The sequence below is a fragment of the Ornithorhynchus anatinus genome, chromosome 9, assembly GCF_004115215.2.
Source record: "Ornithorhynchus anatinus isolate Pmale09 chromosome 9, mOrnAna1.pri.v4, whole genome shotgun sequence".
NCBI lineage: Eukaryota > Metazoa > Chordata > Mammalia > Monotremata > Ornithorhynchidae > Ornithorhynchus > Ornithorhynchus anatinus.
The window spans coordinates 34,148,440-34,171,228 of record NC_041736.1 but is presented as its reverse complement, the minus strand read 5'-3'; the positions used below and the strand labels follow the sequence as shown (position 1 = coordinate 34,171,228).

Genomic DNA, 22,789 nt, shown 5'->3' with positions numbered 1-22,789 from the left:
TACCGTGGTAAAATAGAACAGTTAGAGTAAATATTAAATTCAAATCAAATGACCTGCACTTCAAATATTAGGAAACTGTGGTCTGTGAAAAGTTGTTCTTAAATCTTTTCTTTTGTAGGTACCACAAACAAGGAAATAATTGGGCCTTCCTTTGAAAAATATCCCTAGGTCTGTCCTCTAAGACACACTGTACTCTGCCAAGAGCTCAGTACAGTGCTCTGCACATAGCAAGTGTTCAATAAATACCATTGATTGATTGATATGTGCTACTTCACCTGAAGATTTCATCTGAGGATCCATTTTATCTCAGCATTTCCTGGCAAGATTTTATGGCATTAATGTCATTTTCTCTTTTGTCTCAAAAGAGACAGACAATTGACTTTTCCAGGAGTTCTTAGTATCTGAACCCTCAAGGACTCCCTAAATTTGTGTGCTCTGAATTTACGACAAGGGGCGATTTAGGATCATTTTTCACATAGTATTTTTTTCCACAGGAAAAAAAATGCTTGGACCAATCTAGCTAATTTTAACCCGAAGATTTACTTGAAATCTTTGTAGTCTATGCCAAATACTTGTTGCAGAAGACTAATGAAAGACAATTCAGATTTGGTGTTTAAACCTGAGTGAATGTAGGCATAAAAATGTAGAAAAAACAAATATGACATTATTCTGTAGAAAACAAAGAATTATCAATACCAGCTCTACTTTTAAAATTTATACTTCTTAGGTTTAAACATGATTGCCTACAAACTCTTGAGTAAGAACAGCTCACAGTTTAGAGAAGCAGCATGGCCTAGTGGATAAAGCACAGCACCCTGAGCAAGTCACTTCACTTCTCTGTGAATTATCTCTGCACACCCTACTCAGAAGCAGGCATTGCTCTGTCCTCATCAAATTTCTATCCTCTTGTAGATGTATGTCAAGATGTACAAATAGTTTGAGGTCTTCAATAAATACCCAATAGTCGGAAATTGGCAATTCAAAAACCTTTCACTTCCCCAAACCTTTCGCTTCCTTGAGTGAGCACTAAATTTTCAGTTCTCCAGTGGTCCAGTGATAACTTTCACAAAATCCATAAAGCACCAGTGTATTATTATAATTTGAACCCTATTTTTGCTCACACTCTTTATGATCACTTACCCTTTCTTTATGGAGTCCAAGAACTGTTGACTTGCACTATCAGTGTAGCTTCTGAGTTCATCGTTATTTACTGTGAAACCGTTTTTCCAGAGCATGATACATACATCAACCTGAGAAGTGGCGATGAGATATATTATTTCCAACATCACTACAAATCTAAAATCTCAGTTGGCTGTTTTGCCGTCCATTGAGTACTCTCTCAAGTAAGCATCCATTTCTGCTTCTTCTAATAATCATGTCAGTATCTACGTGAAACTAAATCATTTAGCAAATAGCACATTTTATTCTTAGTTCCCAACATCACCTAATCTATATGGCACCCAAACAGATGCGTACTTATTAAAAATGACACAGAAATCAAAATCTACATCACTTAATGATATATTTAGAGGTAGCTGAAGAAAGTTTATTTCCATTTACCCAAATTGACAACTGGGCTTTTAAAGGAAGGGATCAGGATGAATATTTATCACCATTAGCCACATAACCACTACTAAGATTAAAATTCCTACTTGTTAAACTGCAGTTCCCAAAGACACATTTTCTGTAATTTTAGTGAAACTTCATCATAGTTGAGGGCATAATTCAGAGGATGTGCAATTGTGAAATCTGACCAGCATGAAAAACTAGGTGACAATCAAGTTTAATTTATGAATATTTAAGTAAGGCAAGGGTCTTAGCACTCACCTGTTTCTTCTTGATATCCTTTGGTGACAAGCATATTGCTCCAACTTTCTGAGCTTCTTCAAAAAGATTGTCAACTAAATACTCATAAGTGTTTTGTTCATGACCATGGAGAATCTGCTTGTCAGATCCTGGTTCACAAACCCTGAGTAAGGAAAGTATTTGAACAGACGGTGACTAATAATAACCGTGACTGAATGAGGAAAAAATGCAGATGTAAACATTTTAAGCTCTGTTAAAAAAAATGCATCTGCTTCTCTATTTCCCCGCCCCTCCTGTTGTTGTACTTTTGTTTGTTGACTTTATGATTAATTAGTAGCTCTTCTCCCCAAATCCTGCTTCAGAGGAGATTCTAGGACAATCATTATTTCTGTTTACTTTGGCAACCCCAAGTTTCCAAATTTTAGTGAATTTTAGTGTCAACTTGCTCAGAAGACAGTTGGCTTTAATACATGGCAATATGCAAAAAGTAATTACGAAAGGATATCTGCAAGCAAGGCAACATGCTAAATTTAGTACCTCACATCTCTCAACCTCCTTTACAACCTTAAAAGGACCTCCTTTTGATGGAAAAAAAATCCTTCCTTCCTTAGAGGTTATCGGCGGTGCCGTACCATTATTATCTGGAACTATCATTTACGTCACCATAATAAACATGAACAATGGACTAAATACAAGGCAAAATAGCCAAATGCAGAATGGAATATCCATAGAGTGTGAACTTGTTTTTGAAGCAGGAAACATCACCTGCGTGTAAAAACCAGGCAAAGAAACTGTGAATGTGTGCTTAGCAGATATAGACCAAAACAATTTGGTCTTTTTGGTAGTTAATCATCATGGGACATGACTGTAGGAATTTTAAATGCACCCAAATAATTGACAGCAGGCATTCACACACTGATTAGTACATCAATTATTTGAATTTTTCCCTGCAAGTTAGGGAAAGACTGAAGGAAAAGAAATAACTCAGTAATTTACGGCATGTTTGTCTTTGAAATGATTGAAAAATTTCTAAATCGAGATACCATTCCAACATGCCAGGTTAAAATTTCCTGTGGCTGTTATGAACTTAGTAAAACTATTAAATCATACTTCCTTCATGTATACTAAATTAGTAAAGTAATGCCAAAGATGTAAAGGGGTTCAAGAATTAGTTGTATACAAGAATACAAATATGAATGAACTCACCATTCTTCTTTTATAGTTTCAAGTTTGTCTACTTCTTTCATTCTGTTCCACCTAAAAAGAGATGAAAAGAAACTGAAGAGCCAGATAAAGTCCACTTTCTGTCTTGAGTGCATAAACACTTATCTTAATATTGAAAATCTTAGTTTTTTATAAAGCATTAAAAATGTGACTGTGCAGTAATGCTTCTGAATGCACAAGAGCAATGAGACATACCGTTTTCAGAGATGGCAAAACTACTTATTTTTAAAAAAGATCAATCCTAGTGCGGATCTGGAATAAATAAGCTCAGTGGGCAGAAGTGATAGGACAGGTTTAGGATGTAAGATGAAGCTGAAAGGAACTTTTGGAAAAGATTCAATTTATCCCCATCTAGGTAGGGAAATAGCATCCTGGAGTCCCAGATGGTCTCCCAACGAGCTTATTTTTTTTTATCAATCGACTAATGGCATTCACTGAGCGCTTAGTGTGAGGAGAACACTGTATTAAAGGTTTAGGAGAGCACAATGCAACAGAGTTGGTAGACATGTTCCCCGCCCACAATGACCTTTCAGTCTAGAGAAGGAGAAAGGCATTAAAAGACATTATGGATAGTGTGGATATATAAGTGCTTGGGGACTGAGGGTGGATGCAGTGAATATCAAGTGCTTAGAACAGCATTTAGTTTTTGACACACAGTACTTAAAACATACCAGAAGAAAGTGGGTAAAGGGTACAGATGGTATTGTAGTCTCTAGACTGTCAGCCGACTGTGGGGAGGGAACGTATTTACCTACTCTGTTATGCTATACTCTCCCAAGCGTTTAGTACAGTGATCTGCACACAGCAAGTGCTCAATAAAAGTGATTAATACAGATTAAGATCCAAGTGTGAAAGCTATGCAGTAGGGGAAATGAGGGTTTAGTCAGGGAAGGCCTCTCATAGGAGATGTGATTGTGATTTTGTTAAGGCTTTGTAGGTGAGGAGAGTAGTGGACTGTCAGATAAGAAAGGGGGATGGAGTTCCAGGCCGGAGGGAAGATGTGGGCGAGGGGTCGGCAGTGAAAGAGATGAAAGTGAGGTTCAGTGAGTAGGTTAGCATGAGAGAAACAAACCTCACTGGCTGGGTTATGGTAGAAAATCAGCGAGATGGGTTAAGAGGGGGAGACCCGATCCTTTAAAGTACTTTCAAGTCAATGGTAAGGAGTTTCTGTTTGATGTGGAAGTGACTGGGCAAATACTGAAGGTTTTTAAGGAATGGGGACACAAGGATTGAATTTTTTTTTTCTAAAAAAGTAAGAACTGATATAGGGAAAGGCAGGAAGATACAGGGAAGCCAACGAGGAGGTTGATGTAGTTGTCAAGGCGGGATATGACAGCTTGGACCAGCATGGAGGCAGTTTCAATGGAGAGGAAAGGTGGATTTTAGCAACGCTGTGAAGGTAGAAGTGACAGAATTTGGTCACAGACTGAATATGCACGCTGAATGAAAGAGATGAGTCGAAAGTAAGGTTACAGGCTTGTGAGATATGGGGTGGGGAGGGGGTGCGGAGCAGTGGTGTCATCTAAAGTGATGAAAAAAACAAGGAGAGGACAGGATTTGGGTGGGAAGATGAGGTGTTCTAATTTGTGGTTTCCTTTGCTTGGGCAGCACCAAAGTCATGTAGGTATAGTGACTCAATCTTATTTAATGGGTGTCTTCTGGGTCCAGAGTTCTACACTAGGCATTTAAGATTGAATTCATCATGATATCTGTTAAGCACTTACTAGCTGCCACACCCTACCCTGAGCTCTGAAGTAAATACAACAGGCCAAACCTAATCACTGTCCCACATGGAGCTCCCGGTCTAAAGGGGACTGAGGACAGGTACTTAATCCTCATTTTACATCTATGGAAACTGATGATCAGATATATTAAATGCCTTGCCCAAGATCACACACCAGGCAAGGGGGGGAAGTTGGGACTGAACCCAGGAAAACGGGCAAAGCAGAATCCAAGATGAGAGGTAGGGTCAGGGCCTGGATGGGCTCTCTGAAGCAACTGAGCCCGGCCTCGGCCTCCCTGCCGATACACTCACCATTCAGTCAATTAACGGCACTGATTATGTGCGTACTGTGTGCAGAGCACTGTAATAAGCATTTGGGGGAATACTCCCCTTCTAGGATATAAGCTCACTGTGGGCAGGGAATATATCTGCTATACTGGACTCTACCAAGTAGTTAGTACAGTGCTCTGTGCACAGGAAGCGCTCAATAAATACGCTCGATATAACAGTATCAGCCGACACGTCCCCTGCCCATAAGAAGCTTAGAGTCTAGGGGTAGATGCCATGGGCCGGCCCGCTGGCACACTCATCACGAGCCCTTCACACAACCCGCTGACACACTCACCATGTACCCCTCACACACACCACTGACACACTCATCACAGGCCCCTCACACAACCCATTGCCACACTCACCATGTGCCCACAGTAAGCCCACGGACACACTCCAGTTTGTGAGCTCGCTGTGGGTAGGACCGCATCTATTCGTTGTCACAGGGTCCTCTCCCAAGCGCTTAGTACAGTGCTCTGCACAGAGTGCTCAATAAATGCGATGGAATGAATGAAGCTACCACATTCATTCATTCCATCGCATTTATTGAGCGCCGACTGTTTGCAAAGCACTGTACTAAGCGCTTGGGCAGTACAATTCAGCAACTAAAAGAGACAATCCCTGCCCACCCTGGGGTCACAGGCTAGAACCAACATACCATTAGAGAAGCAGCGTGGCTTGGTGGAAAGAGCCTAGGCTTGGGAGTCAGAGGTCATGGGTTCTAATCCTGGCTTTGCCACCTGTCAGCTGTGTGACTCTGGGCAAGCCAATTACCTTCTCTGAGCCTCAGTGACCTCATCTGTTAAATGGGGATGAAAACTGTGAGTCCCATGTGGGACAACCTGATTACCTTGTCTCCACCCTGGTGCTTAGAACAGAGCTTGGCACATAGTCAGCACTTAAATACCATCATTATTATAGAGAAGCAGCATGGCGTACTGGATAGAGACTGGGCCTGGGAGTCAGGAGGTTACGAGCTCTAATCCTGGCTCTGTCTCGTGTCTGTTGTGTAACCTTGGACAAGTCACGTCTCTGGGCCTCAGTTCCCTCATCTGTAAAATGGGGGTTGAGGCTGTGAGCCCTACGTGGGACAGGGACTGTGTCCGACCTGAGTTGCTTGTACCCACCCCCTGCGCTTAGTACAGTACCTGACACTAGTAATAATAATGACTATTAATTATTAACTTAACTAAGAGTATTAGTTAAGTGCTTACTATGTGCCAAGCACTGTTCTAAGCACTAGGATAGATCCAAGGTCATCAAGTTGTCCCCCGTGGGGCTCCTAGCCTTCATTAGACTGTGAGCCCATCGTTGGGCAGGGACGGTCTCTATCTGTTGTCGATTTGTCCATTCCAAGCGCTTAGTCCAGTGCTCTGCACCTAGTAAGCGCTCAATAAATACTATTGAATGAATCCCCATTTTCCAGATGAGGTCGCTGAGGCCCAGAGAAGTGAAGCAACTTGCCCAAGGTCACCCCGCAGACAAGGGGCGGAGGCGGGATGAGAACCGACGACCTCTGCCTCCCCAGCCCAGGCTCTTGCCACTGAGCCACGCTGCTTCTCTGCCATAATAATTCATTCAATGGTCCTTATTGAGTGTTTCCTATGTGCAGAGCACTGGACTAAGCGCTTGGAATGGACAATTGGGCAACAGACAGGGATCATCCCTGCCTAACAAGGGGCTGACGGTCTAAACGGGGGAGACAGACAGCAAAAGAAAACAGCGATTAGAAGAGGGCTTTGCACATAGTAAGGGGTTGATAAATGGCATTATTATTATTATTACAACTGGGCAACAGATAGAGCCCATCCCTGCCCAAGGACGGGCTCACAATCTAAAGGGGGGAGACAGCACAAAAAAAGAGCGATTACAGCAGGGCTTTGCACAGAGTAAGTGCTTGATAAATAGCATTATTATTATTATTACAATTGGGCAACAGTCAGAGCCCATCCTTGCCCAAGGACGGGCTCAGTCTAAACGGGGGAGACAGCAAAAGAAAACAGCGATAAGAACAGGGCTTTGCACATAGTAAGGGCTTGATAAATGGCATTATTATTATTACAATTCGGCAACAGATGGTGACCATCCCGGCCCAACGACGGACAGCAGAGCAAAACAGCGATTAGAACAGGGCTTTGCACATAGTAAGCGCTTGATAAATGGCATTATTATTATTATTACAATTGGGCAACAGACAGAGACCATCCTTGCCCAACAACGGGCTGACAGTCTAAATGGGGGAGACAGACAGCAAAAGAAAGCAGCGATTAGAACAGGGCTTTGCACCTAGTAAGGGCTTGATAAATGGCATTATTATTATTATTACAATTGGGCAACAGATAGAGACCATCCCTGCCCAAGGACGGGCTCAGTCTAAACGGGGGAGACAGACAGCAAAAGAAAACAGCGATTAGAACAAGGCTTTGCACATAGTAAGGGTCTGATAAATGACATCATTATTATTATTATTTTATTATTACAATTGGGCTTGAGCAGGTCCCCCCCTTACCTGAGCAGGCCGGGCTGGGCCGAGGGGTGGCGGGGGCCCCCGACCCACGGCGCATGCGCGCGCGCTCCCTCCGGCCCCCTCCCCTCCGGACCAATCCCAGCCGCGGCAGCCGCCCCCCTCCCCTCGGGGGTGACGTCACCCCCCGCCGCGCGCGCGCGGGGTCGCGCGACAGTCGGGCGGCACGAGCCCCTCCCCCTCTCGCGCCCCCTCCCGGCGCGGCGCTGCACTGCACTTCGAGAAGCCGCCGGGGCCCAGCGGCCGGAGCCCGGGAGTCCGAGGTCATGGGTTCGAATCCCACCTCCGCCGCTTGCCAGCTGGGTGACTTGGGGCACGTCGCTTCGCTGGGCCTCAGTGACCTCATCTGGAAAATGGGGGTGAAGGCTGGGAGCCCCAGGTGGGACAACCTGATCACCTTGTATTCCCCCCCAGCGCTTAGAACAGTGCTGTGCCCAGAGTAAGCGCAGGACAGATATTATTATTATTATTATTGCACTGCACGAGTCGGCCTCCCTTCCGGCCGCAGGCGGCTCCTTCGTCATTGTCATCATCATAATTCATTCCATCATATTGATTGAGCGCTTCCTCTGTGCAGAGCACTGGACTAAAGGGCTTGGAATGGACAATCGGGCAACAGAGAGAGAAGCAGCGGGGCTCAGTGGAAAGAGCCCGGGCCGGGGAGTCCCAGGTCATGGGTTCTAATCCCGCCTCCACCGCTTGCCAGCTGGGTGACTTGGGGCAAGTCACTTGGGTGACTTCTCTGGGCCTCAGTGACCTCATCTGGAAAATGGGGGTGAAGACGGTGAGCCCCACGTGGGACAACCTGATCACCTTTGATCCCCCCCAGCGCTTAGAACAGAGTAAGCGCTGAACAAATACCACCATTATTATTATTAGAGACCACCCCGCCCCATGACACTTTAATCATAATAATGTTGGTATTTGTTAAGCGCTCACTATGTGCCGAGCCCCGCTCTAAGCGCTGAATCCTTCCAGTCGTACTTATTCATTCAATAATAATAATGTTGGTATTTGTGAAGCGCTTACTATGTGCAGAGCACTGTTCTAAGCACTGGGGTAGATACAGGGTCATCGGGTTGTCCCACGTGAGGCTCACAGTTAATCCCCATTTTACAGATTCAGTAGTATTTATTGAGCGCTTACTATGTGCAGAGCACTGTACTAAGCGCTTGGAATGTACAAATCGGTAAGGGATAGAGACAGTTATTGAGCGCTTACTGCCTGCCAAGCGCTGGGCATGATGATGACAATCACCATGGGCCGTGTTAAGCTCTTGCCAGGTCCTCAGCACTGCTCTAAGCGCTGAGAATGATGATGGTAATCATGGTGGGACGTATTAAGCGCTTGCCAGGTGCTCAGCACTGTTCTAATCACTGGGGAAGATGCGAGGTCATCGGGTTGTCCCACAGAATGAGAATAATAAGGCTGATGGTGTTCGTTAAGTGCTTACAAGGCCCTAACCACTGATCTGAGCGCTTGGAATGATGATGATAATAATGATGTTAAGCAGTTAGCATATCCTAAGCACTGTTCTAAGCGCTAGGGTAGGTACAAGGTCATCAAGTTGTCCCACATAATTATAATAATAATAATGGTATTTGTTGTTTATCTCATGTACATTCTCATCCTCATGCTTCTTTAAATTATTTCAGATACTATCCCTTCCTGATTTTTCATTCTATTTAGAGATAGGCAAAACAACTCATTCCTATCTCATTTAGAGATAGGCAAAATAACACTAAGCTCATTCCCTTCTCCTACTCTAAATTCTTGGGGCTCACGATAGTAAGAATTGTAGTACCTCAGTTCATTCTTCACAACACCGCTAAAATCTGCCCTTTCCTCTCAGTCCAAACTGCCGCCACATTAACCCAACCACTTATCCTATCCCACCTGGATGACTGCATCAGCCTCCTCGCTGACCTCCAGGCCTCCTGTCTCTCCCCACTCCAGTTCATACTTCACTCTGCTGGCCGGCCTATTTTTCTACAAAAACGTCCAGCCCATGTTTCCCCACACCTCAAATTCTCCCAGGGTTGCCCATCCACCTCCGCCTCAAACAGAAACTCCTGACCCTTGGCTTTGAAGCACTCAATCATTCATTCATTCAATAGTATTTATTGAGCGCTTACTATGTGCAGAGCACTGTACTAGAGAAGCAGCGTGGCTCAGTGGAAAGAGCCCGGGCTTTGGAGTCAGAGGTCATGAGTTCAAATCCCAGCTCTGCCACTTGCCAGCTGTGTGACTGTGGGCAAGTCGCTTCACTTCTCTGTGCCTCAGTTACCTCATCTGTAAAATGGGGATGAAGTCTGTGAGCCCCAGGTGGGACAACCTGATTCCCCTGTATCTACCCCAGCACTTAGAACAGTGCTCTGCACATAGTAAGCGCTTAACAAGTACCATCATTATTATTATTATTACTAAGCACTTGGGATGAACAAGTCGGCAACAGATAGAGACAGTCCCTGCCGTTTGACGGGCTTACAGTCTAATCGATCGCCTTGCCCCCTTCTACCTCACCTTGCTATTCTACTACAACCCAGCTCGCAAACTTAATTCCTCTAATGCCAACCTGCTCACTGTACCTAGATCCCGTCTATCTCACCCCCCGACCTCTCGCCCACCTCCTGCTTCTGGGGCTGAACGCCCTCCCTCGTCATATCCAACAGACGATTACTCTCCCCTCTTTCAAAGCCTTATTGAAGGCACATCTCCAAGAGGCCTACCCCTTCTGCATCACCCTGACTTGCTCTCTTTATTCATCCCTACAGCACTTACGGGCATATCTATTATTCATTTATATTAATGCCCATCCACCCCATCCAGACTGTAAGCTCATCGTGGGCTGGGAATGTGTCTGTTATATTGTACTCTCCCAACCACATAATAGTGCTCTGCACACAGAAATGCTCAATAAATACTGGCCAATCAATTGCTACCCTTTCTGTGGCTTACTCGTAATTTCCCAAGGTAGAAACAACTGCTATTTTAAATTGTGATTATCTGTGATTAAGCTGTGATCATTACAGGTTGTGGGGGAAGGCTAAGAGATCTGGCTATAATTGGATGAAAGTCCTACCCTAGTTCAGGAAAGCTGGAGTTTTTAAGAAACTGATGGTTTCTTCTGAAGTATCGATGCTTATTTACCTCCACAGTTGGGGGGCTTTGATCTTGAAGTGTTCCCCCGACTGCAGGCAGGCTTGTTTCAGACATCTCAGAGTGCGATGGAAAAAAAAGCAGTGCAGTCACCAAAACACAGCCGTGAATTGGCTCCAATGGAGGGCAGCTTTGCCCAGGGAGCACTTTTAAGAGCTGGCTTCAGTGAGACAAACAGGATTGTGTGGCAGCTCGGCATTAGCAGTTTCTTAGTATTGCATCTGGAACCAATTTGCAGCTCCTTAAAATTCACCCCATCTTTTACTAGAAACAGCAAATTGGTTAAATTTGTTACCTGTGAAGTGCTAATTCACTAAAGGGTCAGAGAACGTGTCCCTTTAGAATGGAACTGACTGCCTTAATAAGAATTATGGTATTTGTTAAGCGCTTCCTATGTGTCAAGCACTGGTCTAAGCACTGGGGTAGATACCTTCTTGAATTTTACCCACTGTGACAGAAGTTACAAGCTCTTTCACCATCCTCCCCATGACTCCTTTCCGTTGAAACGACTAACACAAAGAGATCATTTTGATGATGGTTTTTTAGGAAGCACCTACCATGTTGAAGGAGGAATGCTTTTTTCTGCAATTACCAGAAACCCCAGGAATATTACCTAATTCTCACATAGATTGTTGATGTTTAACCTTTCGAGGCTACAAGGCAGGAAATTAATATGGATCCTTCAAGGCTCTAACAATGCTTTATCCCCATTATCTACCCCTTCCATTATGGTTTGAGGCTCTAGAGTCAATCAGTCAGTGATATTTATTGAGCACTTACTGTGTGCCGATCACTGTACAAAGCACTTGGGAGAATACAATAGAGAAGCAGGGTGACTTAGTGGATAGGGAGTCAGAAGGACCTGGGTTCTAATCCCGGCTCCGCCATGTGTCTGCTGTGTGACCTTGGGCAAGTCATTTCACTTCTCTGGGTCTCAGTTCCCTCATCTGTAAAATGGGGATTAAGACCGTGAGCCCCATGTGGGACAGGGTCTGTGTCCAACCTGATTGACTTGTATCTACCCTAGAGCTCAGAACAGTGCTTGGCACATAGTAAGCACTTAACAAGTACCATTGTTATTATTATTATTACAATATAACAATATATAGACACATTCCCCTGCCTGAATTGGACACACGGACATCTGAGCTTTATATTCTACCACTGAAGAATTCCAGAATCTTAGGAAGAGGGGGTCTTAAACAGTAATCAAACTGCATTAGTTAAGTAGCTGTGATAGCATTATGAAATGACAGTAATAATTGTGTAATTTTAGCTATTTGCACACATGGACTTGCACACAAATTTGAAAGTTTTAGTTCTTTGGCGTGCTGCTCTCATAGTGAGACATTCACTAAGTGATTCCAGTTTTAGTTGGTTTCTTTTCAACATAATCCAATTACAATTAAACCCAGCGATCCCACAGTAGTAAAGGGCCTAACTTGGGGCATATCTCTAGTTGGTATGCGTTTCAGAGCTCCTGCATTTTAGAGTTTGAATTCCCAACATGAGTCTTCATTCATTCATTTTATTTATTGAGCGCTTACTGTTCCAGCTTCCAGGGGAATTACTGGAAAAAAGGCATGCCTAGAATACAGCTCGTTATGGACAGGGAGCATGTCTACCAACACTGTTTCACGGTACTTTCCCATGCCCTTAGTACGGTGCTCAGCATGCAGTAAGCACTCAGTAAATAGGATTGATTGACCTGTAGTATGCCCTTTATTAAAGAACAGAAGGGAAGTGCCATTACTGGGTCAGAGCTGTGATCCATCTACCCTCATTTGTTTTTAGAAGTAATGTGACCCGGTGGATGGAGCACGGGCCAGGGAGTCAGAAGGACCTGGGTTCTAGTCCCTGTTTTGCTACTTGTCCACTGTGTGACCTTGGGCTCATCATTTCACTTCCTTGGGCCTCAGTCGCCTCATCTATAAAATGGGGAGCCCCATGTGGGACAGGGACTGTGTCCAACGTGATTATCTCGTATCCACCCCACTGCTTAGTACAGTGCCTGGCACACACATACAGTGCCAAGCCCCCCTTTCCCTCTGCTCCCCCTTCCCTCCCCTCCCCCCCCCGCTCTTCCCTCTTCCCCTCAGCACTGTGCTCATTTGTATATATTATTTATTACTGTATTTATTTTGTTAATAAGGTGTATATCTCCTTGATTCTACTTACCTTGATGATGTTGTCTTGCTTCTGATTTGCTCTGTTTTGCTTTGCTGTCTGTCTCCCCCGTTTAGACTGTGAGCCTGTCGTTGGGCAGGGATTGTCTCTATCTGTTGCCGAATTGTACGTTCCAAGTGGGCAGTACAGTGCTCTGCACATAGTAAGTGCTCAATAAATACTATTGAATGAATGAATGAATAGAATAAGCACTTAACAAATGCCATTATTGTTATCATTATTATTTAAGTGCTTACTATGTACCAGGCATTAGTATTAAGCACTGGGGTAGATATAATCAGGTTGGTCATATTCCACGTCCACATGGGGCTCACAGTCTTCATCCCCATTTTACAAATGAGGGAACGGAGGCCCAGAGAAGTGAAGTGTCTCGTCCCAGAAGTAGTACTGAAGGGTGCTTAGCGGTTGCCCTCTTTAAGAGTTATCACCTTTCTGGCTAACAACTCTAGCATGGGGAAGCAGTGTGGCCTGAAACTGAGTAGGCATCTCTCAGACCTGACTGGGTGAGCTGGAGGGGGAGAGAGTTTGAGAAGTGGAAATACGGAAATTTCTGCAAGCTGTTTCAGCCCACTGGGGATTTTCCCAACCCTGGGATTCCCTAGAGATACAGAGACCACAGCAGTTGATAACTGGGGTTAATCTAGCCCTGACCAGAATCAAATTATTTATGAGGGGAGTTTTTATTCCTACATTTGTTCATTCCTTAGGGAAAAAATACCTAAATAAAACAAATGTGAAGATTTCGGATTCATGATTTGGCCCTAACAAGGTACATGAGCTATTGCCTGGAGGCTTTGGTAAAATGCATGAATATTCAGATTTTCATGACAGAATGTGAAGAAAATGACATCCTTAGCAAACTCATTTTGGGGGGATCGTTGTATACACATTCGTTATCGAGACGCCTGGAGAGAAAGATGACTCAGAGAAAGCTTCTGTTTTGATCAGAGTCTCAATATTCTAAATCTTGAATTATCCAAGTGTGTGGGGGAATTCTAGCAGTGTAATAACCATGTTTTAGCTACTGTTTTGTCTTGTCTTATGCTGTCGAGTCGCCTCCGACCCGTGGCGACCCCATGGACACATCTCTCCTAGCACGCCCCACCTCCATCTGCAATCGTTCTGGCAGTGTATCCATAGAATTTTCTCTGCAAAAATACGGAATTGGTTTACCATTGCCTCCTTCCATGTAGTCAGCTTGAGTCTCCGCCTTTGAATCTCTCCCATGTCGCTGCTGCCCAGCACAGGAGAGTTTTGACTTGTAGCGGATGGCCTTCCACTCGCTAGCCGCTGTCCAATCTAGGAACGGAATGGCTCTGCTTGACTCTCCCTCCCATTGCCGAGACGGGTAGAGTAGTGGAAATTGCTAACCACGTTTCTCTCAGAATTAGTGAATTGCTTACCAAATTTCTCTCTTAATCATTCCCTATAATGCTTTTCATGTAGAAGTCTTCGGTTCTCATGAAAGAATTGCCCCAGACTGAACACTGAGTGAGATATGTGAGATGGGAGATAGAGAAGCAGCATGGCTCAGTGGAAAGAGCACGGGCTTTGGAGTCAGGGCTCATAAGTTCGAATCCCAGCTCTGCCACTTGCCAGCTGTGTGACTGTGGGCAAGTCAGTTAACTTCTCTGTGCCTCAGTTCCCTCATCTGTAAAATGGGGATGAAGACTGTGAGCCCCACGTGGGACGACCTGATTCCCCTGTGCCTACCCCAGCGCTTAGAACAGTGCTCTGCACATAGTAAGCGCTTAACAAAATACCAACATTATTATTATTATGTGTTCATTCCAGGATCCGCATGTGGAATTTATAGCTCAGTATTTCAGTTGGCATTTTGAGAGTTTTTGAGTTCATCATTATCATCATTATCGATGGTATTTATTGAGCGCTTACGGTGTGCAGAGCACTGTACTAAGTACTTGAGAGAATACAATACGAAACAGTTAGTAGACACATTCCCTGCCCAAAAGGAGCTTAGGGTCTAGAGGAGGAGAAAATGTTTTCTGAGAATAGGGAGATGAGGTGTACCTCACGGAAGCGGACTAAGTAATACCTCGGTTATATAAGATGCTGATTGTTTTTCAGGAGATGGGAAATGAAAGTTGAGTGGGTAAATTGTCAAGACAAATAGCTATAAAAAGGTGGTGGAGAATGGAAAAAGAGGAATTGCACAGCAATTAAACTTGACATTATGTAGAGTAGGGCATGATGAGATTTCTTCTTGGCATAGACACCAGAGAATAATCAAAGACATAGGGCCCCAAAATAAAACATTCTTTTCTTCTGAGTTTACATGAAATTAAAGGAGAAAACTACCAAGTTACCCTATCCAGGAAACTTTGTTTTCTTGTACATCTTGGGTCCTAGACAATGTAGGAAACCTGATAAAACCTCATACTGCCCTGATACTTCTTGCACTTGAAGAGTATGGATATTATACCTAGAAGCGAACCAGAGAACAGGTCTCTCAGACTACTCTGTTGAATATTTTAACCTGCTTCTTTCACATTTCCTATTTAATAGCACTCACACTCAAGGGAGAGAGGGTCTGTGCCTCAATCATTCTTAACATCATCAATTGTTAAAAAGCTAATCACAGTATAATTTGATCATTTCCTGAAAAATCCTGGAAAATAGCTGGTTTATGCGGGTGGCCAGACCACAGGGATTACCGAGGAATATGCCTTCAGCACAGTGTTGGCCTCAGTCACTTCAGCTCTCGACGGCTCTTGAGTGTAAAAAATTACCCGGTGGCTGCTTGGCAACACGTGGCATTCCTGCTTGTCTACTCATCAATCAATCAATCAGTCGTATTTCTTGAGTGCTTACTTTGTGCAGAACACTTTACCGAGCCTTGGGCAGGGAACGTGTCGACCAACTCAGTTATGTGGTACTCATCTGTGGCCCTCTATGTCCACAGCAAGAGTTGTTTTGCACACAGCAAACGCTCAATGAATAGGATTGAATGCTCTGTCACTGGCTTGCTGTGTGACTTTGGGCAAGTCACTTAACCTGTCTGGGTTTCAGTTTCCTTACTTGTTAAAATGGGGACGAGGGAGATTGTGAGTCCGATCTGATCGTCTTGTATCTACCACAGTGCTTAGCCCACAGTAAGCACTTAATAAATACCATAATTATCTTTTTCAAATGACTGATATATCTCGCCTGTAGATTTGTGGATTTGGCTGTTTTGTTAATCATTCACTGACTTGACTGACATTACCCTTACGTTTATTTGAAAACCTTTATAGAATGTTGCTAGATTTTCCAAGTATGAATTATGACATTTATGATGGAGGCTTTTGTAGATAAATTTAAGAAAATGAATGTAGTATAATTCCTAGCATGTCCTGAATTCTTAATAAAGTAAATTCTACCATAACCACCGTTTTCAGTATGCATTTTGGCTAGAACATTACTGGGGGATTTAAGGAATGTTTTTCTGACCAATGCGAGCCCGTTTGGGATTGGTGCGTCTCTTTTTTTGGGAAGCAACTGCGCACATCGTAAGAATGGGTGAATTCTTCACCAGGGGTTTTCTAATGTAATAGAACCGTGTTCATATCCTCTCTCATTTTTCTGTTCATTATCTCATAACACCTCATAGCAGGAACATAACATAATTTTTACTCACCTAATAGTATGTATGTACTGTTCTCATAGTATGAGGCTTGAACTTTGCACAGAGCACTGGGTTTGGGAGAATACAGTGGAGTTAATAGACATGACCCTTGTCCTCCAGGAATTTGAAATCTAGCTGGACTTAATTTTAAAGTTCTCAAGTACCTAATATAATACTTGGCGAAGAGTAGGTGCTTAATAAATTCTAATGAGTGAATGAGAGAGTTTATTAAGTATTAGTGGATTCAAAAGGGGTAAAAGCTATGGATGAGAAAGATGGATGGGATTTGGAACGTACCTCATGTTAGAGGAAAGGCATTAAACTATATCCTTTTAGTTGCCTGAAAAGCACTTTAGGGAAAAAAACCCACCAAAAAAACAAGAAAAAAACCAAACCCCCAAACCCAAACTCCTAAAACACATTCAAAGCATAAAAATAACACTTTGGTATTGGCAGGGGAAAGATGAAGAGTGTACCCCATTTATTTAGACCAGACCCTCAACTCTCATAAACTAAAATGGGGAAAGCCCTTAGCTCTAGCCTGAAGGATGTAATATTTCGCCTGTTTATTAAATTAAAAGGTGTCAGAGGAAATGTAATATTCAGGAATTCCCAAGAATTAAGGGCCAAATATAATCTTTTTTTTTTTAATTCCAGGAATTAGCTTCCACTATAATTAGGTCATCAAAAGGATTTTTTCACAGCATTCCCTGCAGACTCCTTTGAGGACTCTACAGTTTGCTCTCATCTGTTCTCTAGCTGTGCAGTGAGGTTGTAACAGTTCTGTAACTATGGCATTTGACTCAAGAAATAGCAAGTTTTCAATGGTTTAGGAGTCATCCGTGGAGGTTTGTAGTGTCCGAATTAGCTTAAAAAGATCTATCTCCTCCTGAGAGAGGTAGTGCTTTTTAAAAAAGGACAGCAAGAAAGATGTTAATGGCATCAATAATAAAGCAGCCCCTCTCGTTAAGACCATTTGGTGTCCTTCCCTGGGCTTTTCTTTGTTCAACATTTTTGGCGAGGGCAAGTTGGTTCTCTGCCTCTTTTGTATCGTGTTCTCTGAAATATAAATGGTTGGTGAATTCCTTTCCCTCCCACCCCATACCTTTTAAAATCAGGGCTATTTTTCTGTCTTTTTATATGTTTTTTAAAAGCCTCTTTTAATGTACCTAAACTTTTTACCTACCATTGCCCACTTTTTGCGGTTTTGAGTCTTTTATACCCTATATTTGTTCGTTGACTAGTTATTGGTGACCCATTGTCTCAAAGGATCATCAGCACATCCTCCTTATCCATAAAATTAATCTGGGGAATCGTAGGAGAGGTGAGGGAAGAAATCAGTAAGCACGCTTTTGGACTAAGTCTAAATGGGCCTCAGTTCCCTCGTCTGTAAAATGGGGATGAAGGATGGGAGCCCCATGTGGGACAGGGACGGTGGCCAATTTGAGAAACGGCATGGCTTAGTGCAAAGAGCCCGGGCTTGGGTGTCAGAGGACGTCAGTTCTAATCTCGCCACTTGTCTGCTGTGTGACCTTGGAAGATCCACTTCACTTCTCTGGGCCTCAGTCCCCTCATCTGTAAAATGGGGATGAAGGCTGGGAGCCCCACAGGGGACAACCTGATTATTCATTCAGTCGTATTTATTGAGCGCTTACTGGGTGCAGAGCACTGTACAACCTGATTACCTTGTATCCCCCCACCCCCAGCGCTTAGCACACATAGTACATAGAACTCGGCACATAGTAAGCACTTAACAAACGGCATCATTAATTACTATTACCTTGTAACCGTCCCAGCGTTTAGACCAGTGCTTGGCCCGTAGCGAGTGCTTAACCAATCTTCATGCATTACAGTGTATTTATTGAGCGCTTACTATGTGCAGAGCACTGGACTAAGCACTTGGAATGGACAACAGATAGAGACCCTCCCTGCCCAACGACGGGCTCACAGTCTAAAAGGGGGAGTCAGACAGCAAAACAAGTAGTCAGGCATCAATACTATCAAGAGAAATAGAATCATAGATATCTACACATCATTAGTAAAATAAATAGAGTAATAAATAATATATACAAGTATGTATAAGTAATACCGTGATGACAACTACAGCTGCTAGCATTAGGAGCAGGAGAGACTGAGCGGGGCATCAGGGCAGTGTGGCTCAATGGAAAGAGCACGAGCTTGGGAGTCAGAGGTCATGGGTTCTAATCCTACCTCCGCCTCTTGTCAGCTGTGTGACTTGGGGCAAGTCCCTTCACTTCTCTGGGCCTCGGTCCCCTCATCTGGAAACTGGGGATGAAGCCTGGGAACCCCAACACCTTGCATCATCCCCCATTTATTCCATCGTATTTATTGAGCGCTTACTATGTGCAGAGCCCTGGACTAAGCACTTGGAATGGACAATGGGGCAATAGATAGAGACAATCCTTGCCCAGTGCGACGGGCTGACGGCCTAAACGGGGGAGACAGACAGCAAAAGAAAACAGCGATTAGAACAGGGCTTTGCACATAGTAAGCTCTTGATACATGACATTATTATTATTACTACAATTAGGCAGCAGATAGAGCCCATCCCTGCCCAACAAGGGGCTGACAGTCTAAGCGGGGGAGATGGAGAGCAAAGGAAAAAAGCGATTAGAACAGGGCTTTGCAAACAGTCAGCGATTGATAAATGGCATTATTATTGTTATTATTATTATTTCCAGATTTATGGGTGTAAAACCGTTTAGGCTGCGAACCCGTCATTGGGCAGCGAGGGTCTCTGTTGCCCAATTGTCCATTCCAGGCGCTCAGTCCAGCGCTCTGCACATAGTAAGCGCTCAGTCAATCCTCTTGGATTTTCATTACCCTATTTATTTTGTTAATGAGCTGTACATCACCTTGATTCTATTATTTTGTTAATGAGATGTCCATCCCCTTGATTCTATTTATTTGCTATTGTGTTAATGGGATGTGCATCCCCTTGATTCTATTTGCTATTGTTTTAATGAGATGTGCATCACCTTGATTCTATTTATTTGCTATTATTTCAATGAGATGTGCATCCCCTTGATTCTATTTATTTGCTATTGTTTCAATAAGATGTGCATCCCTTTGATTCTATTTATTTGCTATTATTTTAATGAGATGTCCATCCCCTTGATTCTATTTATTGCTATTGTTTTTGTCTGTCTGTCTCCCCCGATGAGACTGTAAGCCCGTCAAAGGGCAGGGACTGTCTCTATCTGTTACCGATCTGTCCATTCCAAGCGCTTAGTACAGTGCTCTGCACAAAGTAAGCGCTCAATCAATTCTCTTGGATTTTCATTACCCTCTTTATTTTGTTAATGAGATGTCCATCCCCTTGATTCTATTTATTTGCTATTGTTTTAATGAGATGTGCATCCCCTTGATTCTATTTATTTGCTATTGTTTTAGTGAGATGTGCATCCCTTTGATTCTCTTTATTTGCTATTGTTTTAGTGAGATGTGCATCCCCTTGATTCTCTTTATTTGCTATTGTTTTTGTCTGTCTCCCCCGATGAGACTGTAAACCCGTCGAAGGGCAGGGACTGTCTCTATCTGTTACCGATTTGTACATTCCAAGTTCTTAGTACAGTGCTCTGCACAGAGTAAGCGCTCAATCAATTCTTTGGATTTTCCTTACCTTATTTATTTTGTTAATGAGATGTCCATCACCTTGATTCTTTTATTTTGTTAATGAGATGTCCGTCCCCTTGACTCTATTTATCTGCTATTGTTTTAATGAGATGTGCATCACCTCGATTCTATTCATTTGCTATTATTTTAATGAGATGTGCATCCCCTTGATTCTATTTATTGGCTATTGTTTCAGTGAGATGTGCATCCTCTTGCTTCTATTTATTGGCTATTATTTTAATGAGATGTGCATCCCCTTGATTCTATTTGCTAGTGTTTTAATGAGATGTGCATCACCTCGATTCTATTTATTTGCTATTATTTTAATGAGATGTGCATCCCCTTGATTCTATTTATTGGCTATTGTTTCACTGAGATGTGCATCCCCTTGCTTCTATTTATGGGCTATTATTTTAATGAGATGTCCTGTTTTAATGAGATGTCCATCCCCTTGATTCTATTTATTGGCTATTGTGTTAATGAATGAGATGTCCATCCCCTTGATTCTATTTATCGCTATTGTTTTTGTCCGTCTGCCCCGATGGGACTGTGAGCCCGTCAGTGGGCAGGGACTGTCTCTATCTGTTACCGAGTTGTCCATTCCAAGCGCTTAGTACAGTGCTCTGCACCTAGTAAGCGCTCCAGCAAGCCTCTTGGATGAATGAATGAATAAAAGGGGGGGGGGGGGGAAGGCTCCGCTGGGGACCATCGAGAGGAGCGGCGGCCTAGAGCGGCGGCGGGCACCACCGAGAGGCGCGCGGCGGCTGGAGCGCCCCGCCGGCGGAGGGGAGGGCGCCGCCAGCGCCCCGCCTGGCGGAGGGAGAAAGGGAGGAGAAATGGCGGCGGCGGCGGCGGCGGCGGTGGCGGTCCGGGCCCGGGTCGGCGGGCGTCCGTGAGGCCGGGCCTCCGCCCCCGCCGGGCCTCCGCGGCCTCCGCACCCCGGGACCATGGTCAACACCCGCAAGAGCTCCCTGCGCCTCCTCGGCGGCAAGGCGGCCGCCGCCCCCGCCTCGGCCGGGCCCGACCCCGCCGCCCCCCTCGCCGACCCCGCCGCCATCGGCCGCCCCGTCGCCCGCCCCGCCGACCCCGCCGACCCCGCCGACCCCGCCGACACGCACCCCGCCACCGCCGCCACCGCCGGCGGCCATTTCATCTCCTCCAGGACCCGCTCCTCCAAGAGCCGCCGCGGGGGAGGCCTGGAAGAAGCCCGGGTGAGTACGGACACCCGCCGCCGCCCGGGCCGGGCCGGGCCTCCCCTCCTCCGGCCTCACCCCGCTCCTCGCTGGGCCTCCGTCCTCCTGCATGGGCCTGGATGGATCTGGCCGATCCTGCCCGGTCCTGGATCGGAATACGTGGTCCTCGATGATCCTCCCCGGTCCTGGATGGTCCCGTCAGGTCCTCTCCGGTCTTGTCTGGTCCTGTCCAGTCCTGTCCGGGCCAGTCTTGTCGGGTCCAGTGTTGTCTGGCCCTGTCCGGTCCAGTCTTGTCTTGTCCTATCCAGTCTTGTCTGGTCTGGCCCTTTCCAGTCTAGTCTTGTCTGGCCCTGGCCGGCCCAGTCTTGTCCGGTCTGGTCTGGCCCTGTCCAGTCCAGTCTTGTCTGGCCCTGTCCACTCCTGTCCGGTCTGGTCCTGTCCAGTCTTGTCTGGCCCTGTCCAGTCTCGTCTTGTCTGGCCCTGTCCAGTCTCGTCTTGTCTGGCCCTGTCCAGTCCAGTCTTGTCTGGCCCTGTCCGGTCCAGTCTTGTCTGGCCCTGTCCGGTCCAGTCTTGTCTGGCCCTGTCCGGTCCAGTCTTGTCTGGCCCTGTCCGGTCCAGTCTTGTCTGGCCCTGTCCGGTCCAGTCTTGTCTGGCCCTGTCCGGTCCAGTCTTGTCTGGCCCTGTCCGGTCCAGTCTTGTCTGGCCCTGTCTGGCCCTGTCCGGTCCAGTCTTGTCTGGCCCTGTCTGGCCCTGGCCGGTCCAGTCTTGTCCAGTCTTGTCTGGCCCTGGCCGGTCCAGTCTTGTCCAGTCTTGTCTGGCCCTGGCCGGTCCAGTCCTGCCCAGTCTTGTCCTGGCCGGTCCAGTCTCGTCTGGCCCTGTCCAGTCCTGTCCGGCCCTGTCTGGTCCTGTTCCGTCTGGCCCTGTCCAGTCCTGTCTGGTCCTGCCAGGCCCTGTCCGGTCCTGTCCGTTCCTGTCTGGTCCTGCCTGGCCCTGTCCAGTCCAGTCTTGTCTGGCCCTGTCCAGTCTTGTCTGTCTTGTCCTGGATGGTCCTGGCCAGTCCATCCGCCGCCCCCCTTTCCCCCCCCCCCCCCCGCCGAATTGGGGAACCCTCCCCAACACAACCCAACTGGAGCCTAGTGCCAACCCACACATCCTTTTGTGCGGAGCGGTGCATTATAATAATATTAATAATATTAGTATTTAACGCTTGCTCTGTGCCAAGCACTGTTCTAAGCGCCGGGGTAGATACAAGGTAATGAGGTTGTCCCATGTGGGCTCACAGTCCTCATCCCCATTATACAGATGAGGGCACTGAGGCCCAGAGAAGTGAAGTGACTTGCCCCAGGGCACACAGCTGACAGCGTAGCTGGGATGAGAACCCA

General features: G+C 45.4%; 2 protein-coding genes across 3 annotated transcripts in view; one reads left to right on the top strand and one right to left on the bottom strand.

Moving 5' to 3' along the window:
* UBXN2A (UBX domain protein 2A) overlaps positions 1 to 21,504 on the bottom strand; it is a 32,687-nt gene extending 11,183 nt beyond the window's left edge. The window contains exons 1-4 of one of the 2 annotated variants that reach the window (XM_039913147.1): positions 21,486 to 21,504; positions 3,013 to 3,063; positions 1,828 to 1,969; positions 1,141 to 1,250 (exon numbers count right to left, since the gene is read on the bottom strand). In XM_039913147.1, coding sequence (XP_039769081.1) covers positions 1,141 to 1,250; positions 1,828 to 1,969; positions 3,013 to 3,053 — 293 coding nt within the window. In that variant the 5' untranslated portion in view covers positions 3,054 to 3,063; positions 21,486 to 21,504. Of the gene's footprint in view, positions 1 to 1,140; positions 1,251 to 1,827; positions 1,970 to 3,012; positions 3,064 to 7,592; positions 7,670 to 21,485 lie in introns of those variants that run through there. The other variant, XM_007655873.3, reaches the window with a different exon arrangement.
* Positions 21,162 to 22,789, top strand: part of ATAD2B (ATPase family AAA domain containing 2B) — a 122,395-nt gene continuing 120,767 nt past the window's right edge. The window contains exons 1-2 of the mRNA XM_039913002.1: positions 21,162 to 21,227; positions 21,270 to 21,425. Coding sequence (XP_039768936.1) covers positions 21,162 to 21,227; positions 21,270 to 21,425 — 222 coding nt within the window. The remainder of the gene's footprint in view (positions 21,228 to 21,269; positions 21,426 to 22,789) is intronic.